Genomic DNA, 18835 nt, shown 5'->3' on the forward strand with positions numbered 1-18835 from the left:
GGTTATAGTCCAACAGGTTTAATTGGAAGCACACTAGCTTTCGGAGCGATGCTCCATTATCACCTGATGAAGGAGTGTCGCTCTGAAAGCAAGTGTGCTTCCGATTAAACCTGTTAGACTATAACCTGGTGTTGTGTGATTTTTAAGTCTGGAGTAGGTCAGTTCTGAAAGGTCACAGAACAATTTGGCAATTCATCGAGCTCTTTTATTTCATTATTCCTTATTTTAAAAGTAGAACTTCTACTGGGGTTTGTAGGACAAATATATAAACAAGTGGAGAAACCTTTCAGCTTAAGAGCTTGTATTTTTGAATGACTGCATTAATTTCACACTGAAAAAGTTTTTTTTGCCTACTTCAGGACAACAATCCTACCTACATAATAATACCAGAAATGGTTATGACTCTTAGTTCCAGACGTCAACATGTTCTCCCAATCTATGTTTTATCAGAAGGAAAATTAATGAAACATTAAAGAAAAATTTATAAGCCTGACTTTTAAACATCAAGTAGAGAAGGAAATGTTAACATTATGGGTGTAGTATTTAATTAGAACTGGACAGAGGAATAGTTTGGGCTAGTGGCTTTTATGCTGTTTGATCACTGACAGAAACAGCAGTGATATAAATTAGATTAGATTAGATTCCTTACAGTGTGGAAACAGGTCCTTCGGCCCAACCAGTCCATACCAACCCTCCGAAGAGTAACCCACCCAGAATCATTTCCCTCCTAACACTAACACTAGTGGGCAATTTAGCATGGCCAATTCACCTGACCTGCACAGCTTTGGACAGTGGGAGGAAACTGGAGCACCCGGAGGAAACCCACGCAGACACGGGGAGACTGTACAAACTCCACACAGTCACCTGAGAGTGGAATCGAACCTAGGACCCTGGTGCTATGAGGCTAACCACTGAGCCGCTCTATAGAACAGGCAATATTTTAAACTCTTTTCTAATACAGCTTGCCATGAGCCTCTAAAGCTATGAACGACTAGCAATAACCCCAGTCCTACTATGTGTAATGGACTTGTAAATCCCTGAAATTCTGGCTTCTTATTCATCATTTCTCTTTTCCACCCAGTCCTCTGAACTTTCTTTGACCCATCACAGACAACTGTATCTTTGGTAGCTTAAGTCTCTGGAAATGCTTCCCTTGACTTCTGCATTTTTCTAGCTCTCTCATTTCCTCTCTTGTCTTGGTGCCTATTTCTTTAACCATTTTTCTTTGACTCAGAATGAAGTTTTGTTTTATTACACCCCAGGTGAAGTGTCTTAGCTTTCCTATTTTGGGCCATATGCAAGTATGAATGAATATTCTTTATGGGGTAAGCATTCAGTGCAAGTCCACACTCCCATGACATTTGATAACTTAGAAAAATGGTTTTCCATTCTGAGAAATCTTCAGCAGTGCACACCTCCACTTGGATGGAAATCACAAATCAGTTACATTGGTAAAAGACCCAGTTTCAAGACACCATCCAATAGTTAGTGAGCAACAGTCATTGGTGTGCAGACAGAAAACTCCAAAGCATTTTTGTTAAAGATATGATATGAATGAAGATGATCACAAAAGATAATACTCAGATTCTTAATGATTTCAAAAGACAATTTTGAATAAATTAAAAAAGGGCTAAGAAATTTTGCAAGGGAAGTACTTTCTTGTAAATGATGCTCCTGTTTTCTGCTACTTATAAAAGATCATTTAAGTCATACCAAAGAATGTCTGGGACAATCACATCTGTTTTAAGGTAAAGTCACAGCTATAAAAGAGTGACCCACGGCACCAGTGTGTGTATGGCAAGGTCCCATGGACAATTGACTAGATATTGATTCAATAGTGTTGGCCAAAAGAGCAACATTTACCAGGATGCCTGCAAGAACTCCCCTGCTCTCCTTCAAGAACTGTCATGGAAACACTCCATGTTCTGATCAGCACAGCTGTCAGCAAATCATGTTTAATATTTTTAACACAGACCCATTCTTTGCTGAGTCATGATTGTCCATTATACTTCTATTTTATTGAAAATGTTTGATCAAACCAAATTGGAAGGAATGTATTGGAAGGTTAGTACTTCCATTCAGAACATTTTGAATAGGGATATATAAGCTGGTGTCAAACTTGCTCTTTTTTTTTCGGTAGGACATACAGCATTATTATTTATTACTTGCAAATGAACTGAAAGTACACGTTAAGTCAAATTCATAAAAAGCACATTTGATGAGATTTCACACTGATATTATTCTGAAACATACTGTACAGGAAAAGTAGAAATAAGAGACCTAGCAATATTACTGCGAAGCATTCGTATCCGGGTACTTCCTCGAATCTGTAGAACAACATTGCGTGGCCCACCATCTCTCCATCGAGCTGGTGCACTATACACAGTGCATGCTAATTCCTCTAGAAGTGAAAAATGCAATTATATTTAATACCAGGAAGGTACAGTTTTGATTGTATACAAAATATTACATGTCATTTCAAGTGAAAACGAAACAGTCAGATCTTTAATCAAAGTCGGTCACCTGATGGAAATTCCTTCTGTTGGTACCATGTCAGTTAAGGCAGTTCCATCAGGAGCTGGGGCAAGAGGAAAGATTACGGAGAAAAGAGAAACCATACGATAACGTGTAATTGTTGATAAAGAAAGGTTATCAACGGAGTGCTTTATATTAATCCAGAAGAGCAAAATTAGGCCATTTGGCCTATTGCATCTGCTCTGCCATTCAATCATGGCTGGTATGTTTCTCAAACCCATTCTCCTGTGTTCTCGCCGTAACATGAGAAGAAGGTTAACATTTTGATTATTGCTCTCTTGCAGTTCATGAAGATGCAGTAGTAATCTGCTCAAGTGCAGGTCCTCTGCTCACCTCTCTATGCCTCACAATCTTGCACTTTTCTCTAGTTGCTCATAAGAGTCTCCTGTTTTCAATTTTTATGAGCAAAATAGCTCCTGCTGACTTCCTCATGTGTTCTTAAAGAAAACACAAATCCTCTTTACAAAAGGACCTCCTCCTGTAAGCAGCTTTTGTCCCTCAGGATCTTAGTCCTTCTGCCACCATACGGATTGTTTGCTGCTTCCACCATTGGCTAACACTTGATTAGCAATCTTGTAAATAAGGCTTTGTGCCATTTGTTTGCTATGCAAACGTTATAATGAAATGTGGTGCATCAAAACCATTCTGCAGTATCACGGCTATTCTAATGAGATAATTCCTCACTGTAAATTATTCAAACTCATTTTTAAACATGAAAAGTGCTCAGTCATATATCAGGCTACCCTGGAAGAGCAAGATATCTCAAAACATTTGAACAACAGGTGAAACTGGCTATTTCACACGGCCACTATGCCGTAACATGCCTGTCATTTACCACTAACAGCCAAAAAGATATTCTGCCTATCAAACAAATTAATGATATGGTATATGAATATGAATGAATGTGATGCCATATATGTAGATATATGTCTCAAAGACTGGTAGATTATACCAAATAGCACAGCCCCATGGCTTTTCACAACAAGCATGGTACTTTGTGTATTTAACCAGCCTGTGCCTAGAAAATTCACGACATAGTCTAACATTAATTGGACAACATTTGCTAAGTGACCCAGAGTAATACTATATTCTGCATTATTTTCTATTACCCTGACATACTTGTGTAAGGCATGATCTGTCTAGTTAGCACACAAAACAATACTTGTTGTATCTCGCTATATGTGACAATAATAAATTAAATTAAACCAAATCGCAGTACAGTATGTGAAGAATCACACTGACAAACAATTTGGGGTTGTCCATTGGTCTCGCTGTCTGGTTACCTGAATGCATGGACACTACAATTATTAAACACAAGGCCCTGCTCTTTGTTGACAAAAAGACTATGCACACATATTGCGCTTGTTTAAATTCAATAAAATAGCTGGCAGCCATTCTCTGCTTTATTTCTCAGGGTAATGCCTTGAGTAACCAGAGTCAATTTGCTCAATTGAAAGTTTAAATAAAGTTTGATAATTAACTGTTTGTGCCAGTTAATGAGACTCTGCCATGGAGGCATCTCTACCAATCAGAATTCACATTGTAAACAATAAGCATTCTGCTTTCAGAGCATACATTTTATTTTCTTTAAATTAATATTTTCTTGCTAACTATCCTAATCAGTGCAAGACATGATGCTTTGATAAAAAGTCTTTTTAAACTCTATGAAATTAGGATCTTTACCCAGACTTGATCAACTCCCAAAAGGACAAAGATGACCACTCAGAAATCTCAATTGACCCAAATACCCCAAACCCCAAGAAAATGCATCAATTAACGAAGTAAACAAAATACCTTTTGTGAGTACAGGGGGTAAGCAGTCATGAATAAAATCTTTGGCTTTCTGATCAACAGCTGCATCAATTGGTGCATATTTGAGTAACTTTCTCATTAAATTATAAACCTTTTTATTAAATGATTCCCTCCGTGGGTCATCTTCCTGAAAAAGAAAATTCAGATGCAGCAAGTGTTTGCAGTTGCAGTATTTGAAACACAGACCTACATCGGTAAAACACACATGACCAATGCAAAAGCAACACCTCTATAAAAGAATATATGCAAAATAAGTGCATAGTGAATGTCAAAAAGGCACTTCAGATTGGAATTTGTAAATTTGGCATTGTCTTTTATGTTCAGCAGTGGCCACAAATGTAACTGACAGCTTAGTGGGTGTGGATAGATAGAGAATTGGTGAGGTAATCTTACAGAGATATTTAGACTGAGATCTGCCTTTGGTCTCCAACTACTCAAGGCCAGATCTCTTCCCCCTTTCTCTTTCTAACTCATTCTTGTCATTTATACCTATCTTCTATTTGAGAGCCTCTGTAAAATTACAGAATTCTGTGTGATCTGAAGCACAAGGTGCTGTTCTTAAATTTTCATTGTCATCTGCTGATTATTTCTGTAGTTTTGTTGAGTTGGCTTTACAGAAAACACACAACACAGAGTTAGTTGAAATCCCATTTCCCTGCTTTTTTTCCCTGCATCGTAAAGTGTTTTACTAAATACTGCCCTCTCAAGGTCGACACTCACCATTCTCCCAAAAACTACTGTTTGAGAGCAACCCCTCAAAAGTTGCAGAATGTCAGAGCCAATCAGAATTGGGAGAGACAGTTGGGGGGAAATGGCTCAACATGTAGTTGACAAGGAGGGCCTGAAGGGGGCTTTTGAAGGCGAGAAGTTAGGTAGCAAAGAAAGAGGAGCTTACAGAGGCAGTTGGAGTGGTAGGACAAGAGACTGGAAGGTTCTATACATGATGGTAAAGTGGACGAACAGGACCACATGAAGCTAGTCAGAACTAGAAGATGGGGGAACAGAGCGATGACTGACTATAAAGGACGGTTAATGGGGGGAGAGGGGGGTGCTGCAAAAATAAGGAGAGCATGTAGGCTGCTCACTCCTCTTCTAGATTTTCTTGCTATTGCAATCAATAGCTGATCTACTGCTGTCTAGTTTTATACCCCCCCCCCCCCATGGGAAAAAGCAGGGAGGATTGGAGGAGGTAACAAAGGCAAGGGAGAGATTTATGGACCCAGCTCTTCCTTATCTCGACTTTGTAATAACGTTATTGCCCTTGTTCTGAACTATGGAAGTAGCCTTTCACAAGTTCATCTCTACTCCTTTCATAATTTAAATGGCTCTGTTTAAACAGCCCCACCCAGCACCAATGAACACACACTTCAAAAATGTACTTTATTCATAAAAAATCTTTGTATACATACACAGTCATGAAAGCAGTTTGGTTTTGAACAGTCTTTGCATATGGAGAATAAACAAACATTGGAGTTTGAACAAACAAACCCAACGCATTTCTTACTTATGCAAAATACTACTTACATATAGTTGAGACACCGGGAAGGTCCAATAACTGAACAGACCCCCATTGTAGTTTGGCCAAAAGACCTTAGGCGGTGGTCTTTCCCCCACTGCACCTTGGCAGCAGCTGTCACCAACTTTAGTGCATCCCTCAGCACATAGTCTTGGACCTTGGAATGTGTCAGTCTTCAACACTGGATCGCGGTCACCTCTTTGCTCTGGAGGACCAACAGGTTTGGGGCAGCCTGAAGTGTGTCCTTTAATGAGTTGATGATCCTCCAGGTACAGGTACTGTTTGCCTCTGTGTGCCTGGAGCATGTATAGGCAGCTGCTCAGCAATGATACATCAGCCTCTTCTGGGAAAAGGTCCAAACAACCGCGTGCCTTCTTCCACCTTCTTCACCGTCACCCTGTCCGTGTTCTGGACACCACCTGGCCTGGGTGCAGGTGCTTGCTAAGATCATAGCTTTTGGTTGGCTTTATCCTGAATTGGTGTTAGGCCAAAAGCGTTGTGAGAAGGTTCACCAACTGATCATCCTCCAACTCCATCCTCCAATCACGATCCAGTGGTGACCTCGAAATTCTCTGATGACTCGAAACTCGGAGTTTACACTTGAGCTTAGCTGGAAAACCATTCACAGGAAGTGTCTCCAGCTGCAACTCCCGGAAACCTGGGTTATGGAGTTGGAACAGTTTTTAGGGACACTGTGGAGATTCATGAAGCTGAGTATAGTGGGCTGATCACTCCTCAGGTTAAAACTCCACAGATAGGAAGGGAATGGGTGACCACCCGACAATGCAAGTGGACTAGGCAGGCAGTGCAGGCTATTCCCCTGAGAAACAGATAGACCACTTTGGATACAGTTGAGACACTGGCTCCACTGCATGGGACAGGAGGAGAAAGTGTGAGAATGCACTAGTCTTCAGGGATTCAGTTGTAAGGGGAATAGATAAGTGCTTCTGTGACCACAAACAAGGTTCCAGGATGGCATGCTGCCTTCCTGATGCTAAGGTCAAGGATGCCTCAGATCACCTAACAGAACATTCTAGAAGGAGGGGGGTTATTCCAGTGGTTGTGGTATACATTGCTGCAAACAACACTGGTTTGAGAAAAGGGATGAGGCCCTAAAAGCTGAAGATAGGAGTTAGGCAGTAAGTTGAAAAGGACCTCAAAGATAGTGATTTTGGGATTACTATGAATTCCATGTGCTAGGCAGAGTAGAAATAGTAGGATATATCAGTTGAATTTGTGACTAGAAAGATGGTACATGGAAAAGTTTTCAGGTTCCTGGGACTGATTCTGGGGGAGGTGGGACCAGTACAAGCAAGGCAGCTTAACCTGGGCAGGACCAGGATGGATGTCATAGGGCAGGTCCATGCAACTGTGGTTGGACGGGTTTGAACTAAATGCCAGGGAATGGGAACCTAAGCAGGGTGACAAAGGAAAGAGAAACAAGCATAGTAATGGACGAGAGAACAGCAAAATCCAAAGTCAATAGACAAAGGGTGAGATTTCCACAGTACAGAGAAAAGTCACGATGATTAAAACTGTCAAAAACGTCAGTTTAAAGGCTTTGTGTCTCAGTGCACGAAACATTCGGAATAGAGGACAAACTGACAGTGCAAATTGGGGTAAATGGATGTGATCTCAAGGCTGTTACAGAGGCATGATTGCACGGAGTACAGGGAACATAACATTCAGGAATAGTTGACCTTTCAGAAAGACAGAAGGGAAGGAACAAGTGGTGGGGTAGCATTGTTAATAAGAGATGAAATGAGGACAGTTCAGAGTTGATCTAGGCTTGGCTGATGTAGCATCAATTTTGGTAGAGATAAGAAATGAGCAAGAGAAAGAAGAAATTGGTAGGAATAGTGTTTCGGCCCCCAAATAATAACTACGCTGTAGGAAAGGTTATAAATCAGCATATAATAAGAGCATGTAAAATGCACAGTGGCTAAGTGGTTAGCACTGCTGTCTCACAAGGCCCGGGACCCAGGTTCAATTCCAGCTTCGGGCGACTGGCTGTGTGGAGTTTGCACATTGTCTGCGTGGGTTTCCTGCAGGTGCTCCGGCTTCCTCCCACAGTCCAAAGATGTGCAGGTCAGGTGGATTGGCCATGTTAAATTGCCCATAGTGTTAGGTGCATTAGTCAGAGGGAAATGGGTTTTACTCTTCGGTGGGTCGGTGTGGACTGGTTGGGCTAAAGGGCCCGTTTCCCCACTGTAGGGAATCTAATCTAATTATGATAAAAGGCATAGCTAGTTAAGATTCATGAAACTGCACTATCACGGGGCCACAACAGGTAACAAAAAAAGTGCTTTGGTCCTGTCAAAATGTAATGAAACCAGAGCCTGCCATTAGAAGCAAAAATTTTTTTTAAAAAGTTGTCTACCAGAAAAAAGGTTAAAAACTTTGTAAAAAGATTGAGTATACCTCCATTGTCATGTGTTTCGCTACCACCATGTTGAATGGGAGAGATCTTAAACAAATCTAGCAATGAAGCTGCTGATCTAGCAACTCAAGACTGGGGCATCTATGAGAAACTGTGGGCCATCAGTAGCAGCAGAATTATATTCAACCACAACCTGCAAGCTCATGGCCAGGCATAACCCTCACTCTGTTACCACCAAGCCAGGGAATCAACCCTGGTTCACTGAATATACGTGTGGCCACGCCAGGAGTCGCACTCGGCATAAATAATAAGGTATCAAACTGGTGAAGTTACAACACCAGATTAATTCCATGCCAAGGATCATAAGCAGCATGTAATACGACTAAGTGATTCTACAACCAACCAGATCCAAGCTCTACAGTCTTGCCAGGAACTCACTGGAGAAGGCAGCTTGACAAATATCGCATTCTCACTAAAGTGTGAATCCAGTACATCTTCATCCAGAAGTGCCAAGTGAATAATGCATCTTTACCTCCCCCAGAGGTCCCCAACATGACAGATGAAAGTCTTCAGCCAATTTGATCCACTCCATATGATATCAGGAAATAGCTGAAAGCATTGGATACTACAAAGGCCCTAAAAACATTCCAGCAAATTAACTGAAGACTTGTGCTCCAGAGCTAGATGTACTGCCAGTCAAGCTGTTCAATACAGTTACAACTAAGTAGCAAGGTAGAAATTTGCCTCAGGATGTCTTGACCAAACAAAAAAGCAGGACAAATCAAACAATCAGCCCAGCAATCTACTTTTAATCATCAAAGTGATGGAAAGTGTATGACAATCAAGCAACATTTAAAAAAACAAGATCAGCTCAGTGACATTCAATTTGAATTCCACCAGCACCTGAATCCATTGCATTCTTAATACAAACTGGGGCAAAAGATCCAAACTCAAAAGAGGAAGTGAAGATAACTGCTCTTGACATCAAGGCAGCATTTAACCAGCTGGAGTGCAGCTCCAACAACACACAAGCTTGACAATGTCCAGGATAAAACAGCCTCTTTGATTGGCACTTCATCTAACATCTTCCACATTCATTCCCTCGGTCATCAATGCACAATGGCAGCAGTGTGTACTAGTTACAAAATACACTGCAATAACTCATCAAAGTTCTTTAGACAGCATTTTCCAAACACACAACTACGAGCTAGAGGGACAAGGGCAGCAGATACTGTACATGGGAATCCCAGCACGTGCCAGTTCCTTCCAAGCCACAGACTCTCAGAACTTGGAATGATATGACCTTTCCTTCACCACTGCTGGGTCAAAGTCCTGGAATGAAGTCCTGAACAGCACTGCAAGTGTAGCCACACCACAAGGACTGCAGTTATTGAAGAAAGCAGTTCACCATTACCTTTTCAAGGGCAATTAAGGATGGTCAGTAAATGCTGGTCTAGCCAGCAACTCCCACATTCTGTGAATTAAAAAGAAACAAAGTCCTGCGATTGCTTATCCAATTTCCTTTCAAAATTGATTGTTTCTACATCCACTGGCCTTGTCGGCATTTAGCATCACTCATTACTACAAACTACAAAAATGTTCTTCCTCACATTCCCCCTGAAACATTTGCTCAAAATTCTTAAATCTGTGGAAAAATTGGGTTTCTCTTCATCATTTATTAACCAGCTAATGGAAAGAGATTTTCCTCATCTATCACTGAATTTTATAACATGGAAATGGACCCTTTGCCATTATATTTGTGCCAGACATCAAACATCTGCCTATGTGAATCACATTTTTCACCATGTAAATCACGGTGTTTAAAGTCTTCATCTAAATTGTTCTTAAGTTTGTTGAGATTACCAGCCTCTACAACCTTTTTAGGCAGCCAGTTTCAGATAGACACAACCCTCTGAGTGAAAGATCTTTTCCTCAAATTGCCCCTCAGACTCCTGCTCCTTACTGCAAAACTGTGCCCTTGATTATTGACCTCTCTACAAAGGAGAAAGACTGGTTAGACAGGGAGAAAACTATGTCCTTCAGAACTTTATACATCTCAATCAAATCCAAACCTCCCCTTCTCTGCTCTAAAGAAAGCAACTTCAGCCTACCTAGTCTCTCTTCATTGCTAAATCACTCCAACCCAGGCAACACCCTGACAAATCTCCTCTGCACCCTCTCTAGTGGGATCAGATCGTTCCTACTGTGTGGCAACTAGAATTGCACAGAGTACTCCAACTGTGACCTAATAAACATTAAAAAGAGCTAATTAATAACCTCCTTGCTCTTGTTTTCAATGCCTTGACCAAAGTTAAGTATTCCATATGTCTTCCCACCCACACCCTACGGATCAATGGATCTGCACACCAAGGTCCCTCTGATCCTCTGCACATTCTAGGGTCCCATCATTCAACTTGTACTCCTGTACCTCACTTTTCATGATCAAATTCCATTTGCCACTGTTCAGCCCATCTGACCAGTCCATTTATATCATCCTGTAGCCTAAGGCTCTCTCCTCACTATTGACCACAGCACCAGTTTTCGTGTCACCTGCAAACGTACTGATCAAACTTTCTACATTCATGACTTGATCATTAATGTACACAGCAAACAGCAAGAAACTGAAAAGACCCTTTGACTACCACTCTATGCTTCCTACCACTAAGCCACTGTGCGGAAGCAGGCCATTTGGCCCATCTAGTTCTCACCGACCCTCCATAGATCATTCCACCCAGACTTGCCACCCTATCCTATCCCTGTAATTCTGCAATTCACCTGGCTAATTTGCCTAGCCTGCACATCCGTGGACACTATGGGCAATTTTAAATGGTCAATCTACCTAACCTGCACATCTTTGGACTGTGGAAGGAAACAGGAGCACCCAGAAAAAACTCTCACAGAAATGGGGAGAACGTGCAAACTCCACACACAGTTGTTCAAGGGTGGAATTGAAATCGGGTCCCTGGTGCTGTGAGGCAGCAGTGCTAACCACTGAGCCACCCTTGTCAAAAGCCTTACTGAAGTCCAAACACACTACATCAACTGCACTACCCTCACCTCTAAGAGTGTTTATCTCCTCAAAACTTTCAATCAAATTCGTTAGACAGGATCTCTCCTTTATAAAGCCATGCAAATTATCCTTGACTAATCGCTGTCTCTCCAAGGGAAGATTAATTCTGCCCTCAAATATTTTCCGATAGTGATCACAAATGTTAGATTCACTGGCATGTAGTTTCCTCGTCTATCCCTCCCACCCTTCTCAAATAATAGTACGATGTTAGGCAATCTCCAGTCCTGTGTGGCTGGACAGGATTTGAAAATTAACGTCACAGCTCCTGCAATCTTATTCCTTGCCTCTCACAGCAGCCTGAGAAACCTCTCATCTACGATTGGCTATTCATCTACTTTCAAACCTGCTAAAAACCACTCATACCACTTCTCTCTCAATATTAATTTGTCCAAGCACATCACAAACCCTTCCTTGATTTTCACACCCACAGTCCTTCTCTACAGTGAATATAGATGCATTTAAAACCTCGGTTGTGTCTTCCAGCTCCAGACACAAATTATCACTTTGATTCCTAACGGATTTTACTGTTTCGCTAGTTATTCTCTTATCCCTAACCCAATTTCTTGTCATCTTCTCTTCAATCTCAAGAGCAACTCAAGACTATCAATAAGTAATGTCAGTGTCAGGTTCACATCTGAAGAAAATTATATAAGGAAAAGAGAAACACAAATCCTCCTCCATGTCTGAGAAGTTATATTAGTCAAAAGACGATATGTGCTGGCTTGTAAGCTTTACTGATAACATTAATTCTATTATAAGACCAAAGGAAGATAAGACATTAAACACAGAATTGCAAAAGCGGATAGTTACCCTTTCAGAGTTCTGAACTCCCATATAATCCAGGTAATCAAGAGGCAAACCCTCTCGGAATTCTACATCATCTTCTATAGCCAAGTCCAAGGCACCAGGAAAAAGCTGCAAAAAAAAAAAGAAAAATGATAAATATGTTTAGCATACTGTCGTTTAAAATAAAAGATTAAGATATGGTGGAAAATGTGCCATTCAATACCAGCCCACTTGGTCACATTTACAAATTTCTTCAAAAGAAAGAGTTATTTATCATTATGGATAAAATGAATAACATACATTCATTGTATTTGGATAGGTTAATTACATCTGAAGATAATCTTCCTGTTAACAGGAAGTCTCACAAGATCAAGGTCAAATATGCTCTGCTTTCAAGATAACACTTGTTCTGATGAATAGATGATGTAATGATCACAGCTGATGGCAATACAGAAATAGTCAGACCCAAGAATGAAACTTGGCTTGATAGATCATGATTTTAATTTTATTTTACAGTTGGGTGATCACTGAACATGTTTACATTAGGTTGCCAATGTTCTTTCACAAAAGAATACAAGCTTTATTACAAAATAAACCTCTAAGACGGTTTAGAAAGTCTCAACATAAAACAGAAAAATGCCCCAATCTGTATCCCACTAACATCTTTACATATACAGTTCCAGAAAAATATCACTCCGATCTCAACTCCAACTTCTTTCTTAATTGACTCTTCCTAGTCTTCTTGCAGTGTTGAGATAGTTTTATCACTTACTTCAGTCCTGATGGCCTAAACCTCTTTTTAGTTATGACACATGGAAATCTTTTAAACAGTTCTCATGACTTAGTGAATTCATAAATTAAAACTCTTCAGCTGGGGTGAATATTCTCCTGAACTTCAAACCTGATACTCTGCTGGGAAGGAACTGATCTCTGGAAGCAAACCTCGAAGTCTTCTGAGCTGAAGTCAAACTCAATTATGGCGACTAACCTGGTTTCCCTGCATGGTGCAGAGTCAGCAGTATAAACTTGCCATCAATCTACATCACAAGGATCCTGCTGGGCATTTAAGTGAAGCACATGTTTTCTGAGAAATGATTGTTTAGGTGAGTTTAGAACATGGAACAGTACAGCACAGCTCAGTACAGGCCCTTTGTCCCTTGATGTTGTACCCTTTTATCCTACTCTAACATCAAATTAACCTACATACCCTACATTTTACTATCATCCATGTGTCTATCCAAGAGTCACTTAAATGTCCTTAATGTATCTGACTCTACTACCACTGCTGGCAGTGCATTCCACGCACCCACCACTTGTGTAAAAAAACCTACCTGACATCTCCCATAAACCTTCCTTCAATCACCTTTAAATTATGCCCCCTCGAGATAGCTATTACTGCCCTCGGAAGAAGTGTTTGGCGATCCACTCTGTCTCTCATCATCTTGTACACTCCTACAAAGTCTCCTCTCATCCTTCTTCACTCCAATGAGAAAAGCCCCAAATCCCTCAACCTTTCTTCATAAGACATGCCCTCCAGTCCAGGTAGCATCTTGGTAAATCTCCTTTCTAAAACTTCCACATCTTTCCTTAAAAGAGGCAACCAGAACTGAACACAATACTCCAAGTGTGGTCCAACCAGGGCTCGACAGAGCTGCAGCATAACCTCATGGTTCTTAAACTCAATCCCCCGCTAATGAAAGCCAACACACCACGTGCATTCTTAACAACCCCATCAACTTGGGTGGTAACTTTGAGGGATCAATCGATGTGGACCTCTGTTTCTCCACACTGCCAAGAATCCTGCCTTTAACCCTGTAAACTGCATTCAGGTTTGACCTTCCAAAGTGAATTACTTCCCAGTTTTCCAGCTTGAACTCCATCTGCCACTGATCAGCCCAGCTCTGTATCCAGCTAATAACCTGTTGCTACCCAAAACAGCCCTCCACACTATCCACAACTCCATCGATCTTCATATCATCAGCAAACTTACTAGCCCACCCTTTCGGTTCCTCATCCAAATCATTTATAAAAATCACAAAGAGCAGAGGTCCCTGCAAAACACCACTGGTCACTGAGATCAAGATTTGAATACATTCAAACTACCACCACACACTGTCTTCTGTGGGCCAGCCAATTCTATATCCAGACAGCCAAATTTCCCTGTATCCCATACCTCTTTACTTTCTGAATGAGTCTACCATGGGGAACTTTATCAAATGCCTTGCTAAAATCCACATAAACCACATCCACTACTCTACCTTCAATGTGTTTTGTCACATTCTCAAATAATTGAATAAGACTTGAGAGGCATGACCTGCCCCTCATAAAGACATCGGTAAAAACAATGACAGCAGATGCTGGAAACCAGATTCTGGATTAGTGGTGCTGGAAGAGCACAGCAGTTCAGGCAGCATCCAAGTAGCTTCGAAATCGACGTTTCGGGCAAAAGCCATTCATCAGGAATAAAGGCAGTGAGCCTGAAGCATGGAGAGATAAGCTAGAGGAGGGTGAGGGTGGGGAGAGAGTAGCATAGAGTACAATGGGTGAGTGGGGGAGGGGATGAAGGCGATAGGTCAAGGAGGAGAGGGTGGAGTGGATAGGTGGAAAAGGAGTACGCAGGTAGGACAAGTCCGGACAAGTCATGGAGACAGTTACTGAGCTGGAAGTTTAGAACTAGGGTGAGGTGGGGGAAGGGGAAATGAGGAAACTGTTGAAGTCCACATTGATGCCCTGGGGTTGAAGTGTTCCGAGGCGGAAGATGAGGCGTTCTTCCTCCAGGCGTCTGGTGGTGAGGGAGCGGCGGTGAAGGAGGCCCAGGACCTCCATGGCCTCGGCAGAGTGGGAGGGAGAGTTGAAATGTTGGGCCACGGGGCGGTGTGGTTGATTGGTGCAGGTGTCCCGGAGATGTTCCCTAAAGCGCTCTGCTAGGAGGCACCCAGTCTCCCCAATGTAGAGGAGACCGCATCAGGAGCAACGGATACAATCAATGATATTAGTGGATGTGCAGGTAAAACTTTGATGGATGTGGAAGGTTCCTTTAGGGCCTTGGATAGAGGTGAGGGAGGAGGTGTGGGTGCAGATTTTACAGTTCCTGTGGTGGCAGGGGAAAGTGCCAGGATTGGAGGGTGGGTCGTAGGGGGGTGTGGACCTGACCAGGTAGTCGCGGAGGGAACGGTCTTTGCGGAAGGAGGAAAGGGGTGGGGAGGGAAATATATCCCTGGTAGTGGGGTCTGTTTGGAGGTGGCGAAAATGTCGGAGGATGATTTGCTTTATGCAAAGGTTGGTAGGGTGGAAGGTGAGCACCAGGGGCGTTCTGTCCTTGTTACGGTTGGAGGGGTGGGGTCTGAGGGCGGAGGTGCGGGATGTAGACGAGATGCGTTGGAGGGCATGTTTAACCACGTGGGAAGGGAAATTGCGGTCTCTAAGGAGGAGGCCATCTGGTGTGTTCTGTGGTGGAACTGGTCCTCCTGGGAGCAGATACGGCGGAGGCGGTGGAATTGGGAATACGGGATGGCATTTTTGCAAGAGGTAGGGTGGGACAAGGTGTAATCCAGGTAGCTGTGGGAGTCAGTGGGTTTGTAAAAAATGTCAGTGTCAAGTCGGTCGTCATTAATGGAGATGGAGAGGTCCAGGAAGGGAAGGGAGGTGTCAGAGATGGTCCAGGTAAATTTAAGGTCAGGGTGGAATGTGTTGGTGAAGTTGATGAATTGCTCAACCTCCTCGCAGGAGCATGAGGTGGCGCCAATGCAGTCATCAATGTAGCGGAGGAAGAGGTGGGGAGTGGTGCCGGTGTAATTACCGAAGATCAACTGCTCTACGTAGCCAACATAGAGACAGGCATAGCTGGGGCCCATACGTGTGCCCATGGCTACCCCTTTGGTCTGGAGGAAGTGGGAGGATTCAAAGGAGAAATTGTTAAGGGTGAGGACCAGTTTGGCCAAAGGAATGAGAGTGTCAGTGGAAGGGTACTGTTGGGGATGTCTGGAGAGGAAAAAACGGAGGGCTTGGAGGCCCTGGTCATGGCGGATGGAGGTGTAGAGGGATTGGATATCCATGGTGAAGATGAGGCGTTGGGTGCCAGGGAAACGGAAGTCTTGGAGGAGGTGGAGGGTATGGGTGGTGTCTCGAACGTATGTGGGGAGTTCCTGGACTAGGGGGGATAGGACAGTGTCGAGGTAGGTAGAGATGAGTTCAGTGGGGCAGGAGCACCCTGGGTCGGCCAGGGTGGTCAGGCTTGTGGATCTTGGGAAGGAGGTAGAACCGGGCAGTGCGGGGTTCTCGGACTATGAGGTTGGAAGCTGTGGGTGGGAGATCTCCTGAGGTGATGAGGTTCTGTATGATCTGGGAGATGATGGTTTGGTGATGGGGGGGTGGGGTCATGGTCGAGGGGGCAGTAGGAAGAGGTGACCTCGAGTTGACGTTTGGCTTCTTCTTTTCCACCTATCCACTCCACCCTCTCCTCCTTGACCTATCACCTTCATCCCCTCCCCCACTCACCCATTGTACTCTATGCTACTTTCTCCCCACCTCCACCCTCCTCTAGCTTATCTCTCCACGCTTCAGGCTCACTGCCTTTATTCCTCATAAAGACATGCTGACTACCTCTAATTTAAGCTATGCTTTTCCAAAGAATCATAAATCCTGTCTTCTCAGAATCCTCTCCAATAATTTGTCCAGCACCGACATAAGACCGACTGGTCTGTACTTCCCAGCCTTTGTGACCTATTAAAAAACTGTTACCTTCACATAAGAGAAACTAGAATAAGTTTTACTTTATTCTAAAAAAATCCAAACTCCCAAGTGGTAAAATATTATTACACATCTTTATTATAAGCATCATAATAACCACAATGAGAAAAGAAGCTATGGCACATTTTAGCATTACTGTTAACCTAGGATATTTGCAACAATTATAGAAAAACAACCAAGATTTAAACATTCACTAAATCATAACTTAAGATGGGCTTTATGGAATTTGGTCTCCCAAAAATAATCACGGAGCCTCCAAAGAGTCTAGAAAAAGGAATGATTTTCAGATGCCAGTGTTGGACTGGGGTGTACAAAGTTAAAAATCACACAACACCATGTTATAGTCCAACAGGTTTAATTGGAAGCACTAGCTTTCAGAGCACTGCTGCTTCATCAGGTGGTTGTGAAAGGAGCAGTGCTCCGAAAGCAAGTGCTTCCAATTAAACCTATTGGACTATAACCTGGTGTTGTGTGATTTTTAACTTTTGAAAAAGGGAAGTAGCCTTGCAATAGCTTACTATTGCCACTGGAGGCTGCTGTAGCATATCGCAAAATTTATAGTAAACAACAAAACCTACACATCTTGTAATTATCTGAGGACGTACAGCATCAAATCTTGCTGGATAAGTAACTGGGTTAACAATGCACACTTATTCATATGCAAGTAGGTCAGCAATTTCAGGGGATTAAGAGAAAAAGAGAGTTGGGAAGCTTGAGAACATGCTGGTCAATTTACATTGTTCCATCACCGCTTCACAGATACAGGATGTTCCATTTAACTTCCCTGATATTTCTAAGCACCTGCTGAATTTCTACATTAGTCACCTATTACATTTCTTGCAGATAGGTGTGGTGTCCATCAAGGAGCCTAAACACCTCTAGAACATCACAGTAATTGTTAAAGGAAAATCTTGACTTGAAATAACCCACTCTAACTAAACCCACCTTTTTTATTGTTCCTGTTTCTTTCTCAAATGGTTAAACCTCATTAGTTGAGGAGAACCACTGCTGGTCACACCCCACACTGTTATCAGCATCAAATCTTGCTGGATAAGTAACTGGGTTAACAATGCACACTTATTCATATGCAAGTAGGTCAGCAATTTCAGGGGATTAAGAGAAAAAGAGAGTTGGGAAGCTTGAGAACATGCTGGTCAATTTACATTGTTCCATCACCGCTTCACAGATACAGGATGTTCCATTTAACTTCCCTGATATTTCTAAGCACCTGCTGAATTTCTACATTAGTCACCTATTACATTTCTTGCAGATAGGTGTGGTGTCCATCAAGGAGCCTAAACACCTCTAGAACATCACAGTAATTGTTAAAGGAAAATCTTGACTTGAAATAACCCACTCTAACTAAACCCACCTTTTTTATTGTTCCTGTTTCTTTCTCAAATGGTTAAACCTCATTAGTTGAGGAGAACCACTGCTGGTCACACCCCACACTGTTATCAGCTTACACTCACAGGAAGTTACGTTACAGTACAGTACAAGCTGGGTGAACGAAAGCGTACAGTGAAAAACTGGTAATCCTACCGGGCCACGACAGCATTATTCAGATGTGAAATTTGGGAGTATGTTTTGCACATCTTGCTATCATGGAATCCATGGGGATCGTTTACTCTCCACAACTCTTTCCTTCCCCATTAAAGAAGCCGGTCACAAACAAGAAGATTGTTAGCGACTGCACCTGGTTATGTCCTGATCCTTTTGGACAGGAGAAAAAGATGGGGAGGCACAAAACTGGAGGTACCACAGACATCCCCATACCACCCCATCAAAAAGGTGTGTGTGTGTGTGTGTGTGTGTGTGTGTGTGTACGCGTTCATAAGATCCAGCGGCATATCAGCGAATCTTTTCTTACAGATGTACACACTCAAAACTAGAGGCCAGCAGATAACAATTGAGAGCACACAGAGGCTTTTTAGTCAACCTGTCTGTAAATGTTATGATGCAACTCCAAGTCAGGTGGGACTCAAAC

At 42.4% G+C, this 18835-nt stretch overlaps 1 protein-coding gene across 1 annotated transcript in view; it reads right to left on the reverse strand.

Annotated features, from left to right (window-relative positions):
- Nucleotides 1-18835, reverse strand: part of riox1 (ribosomal oxygenase 1) — a 57124-nt gene that overhangs the window by 6848 nt on the left and 31441 nt on the right. The window contains exons 10-12 of the mRNA XM_072580499.1: nucleotides 12124-12228; nucleotides 4330-4474; nucleotides 2281-2401 (exon numbers count right to left, since the gene is read on the reverse strand). Coding sequence (XP_072436600.1) covers nucleotides 2281-2401; nucleotides 4330-4474; nucleotides 12124-12228 — 371 coding nt within the window. The remainder of the gene's footprint in view (nucleotides 1-2280; nucleotides 2402-4329; nucleotides 4475-12123; nucleotides 12229-18835) is intronic.

Source organism: Chiloscyllium punctatum, chromosome 11, assembly GCF_047496795.1.
Source record: "Chiloscyllium punctatum isolate Juve2018m chromosome 11, sChiPun1.3, whole genome shotgun sequence".
Classification (NCBI taxonomy): Eukaryota; Metazoa; Chordata; class Chondrichthyes; order Orectolobiformes; family Hemiscylliidae; genus Chiloscyllium; species Chiloscyllium punctatum.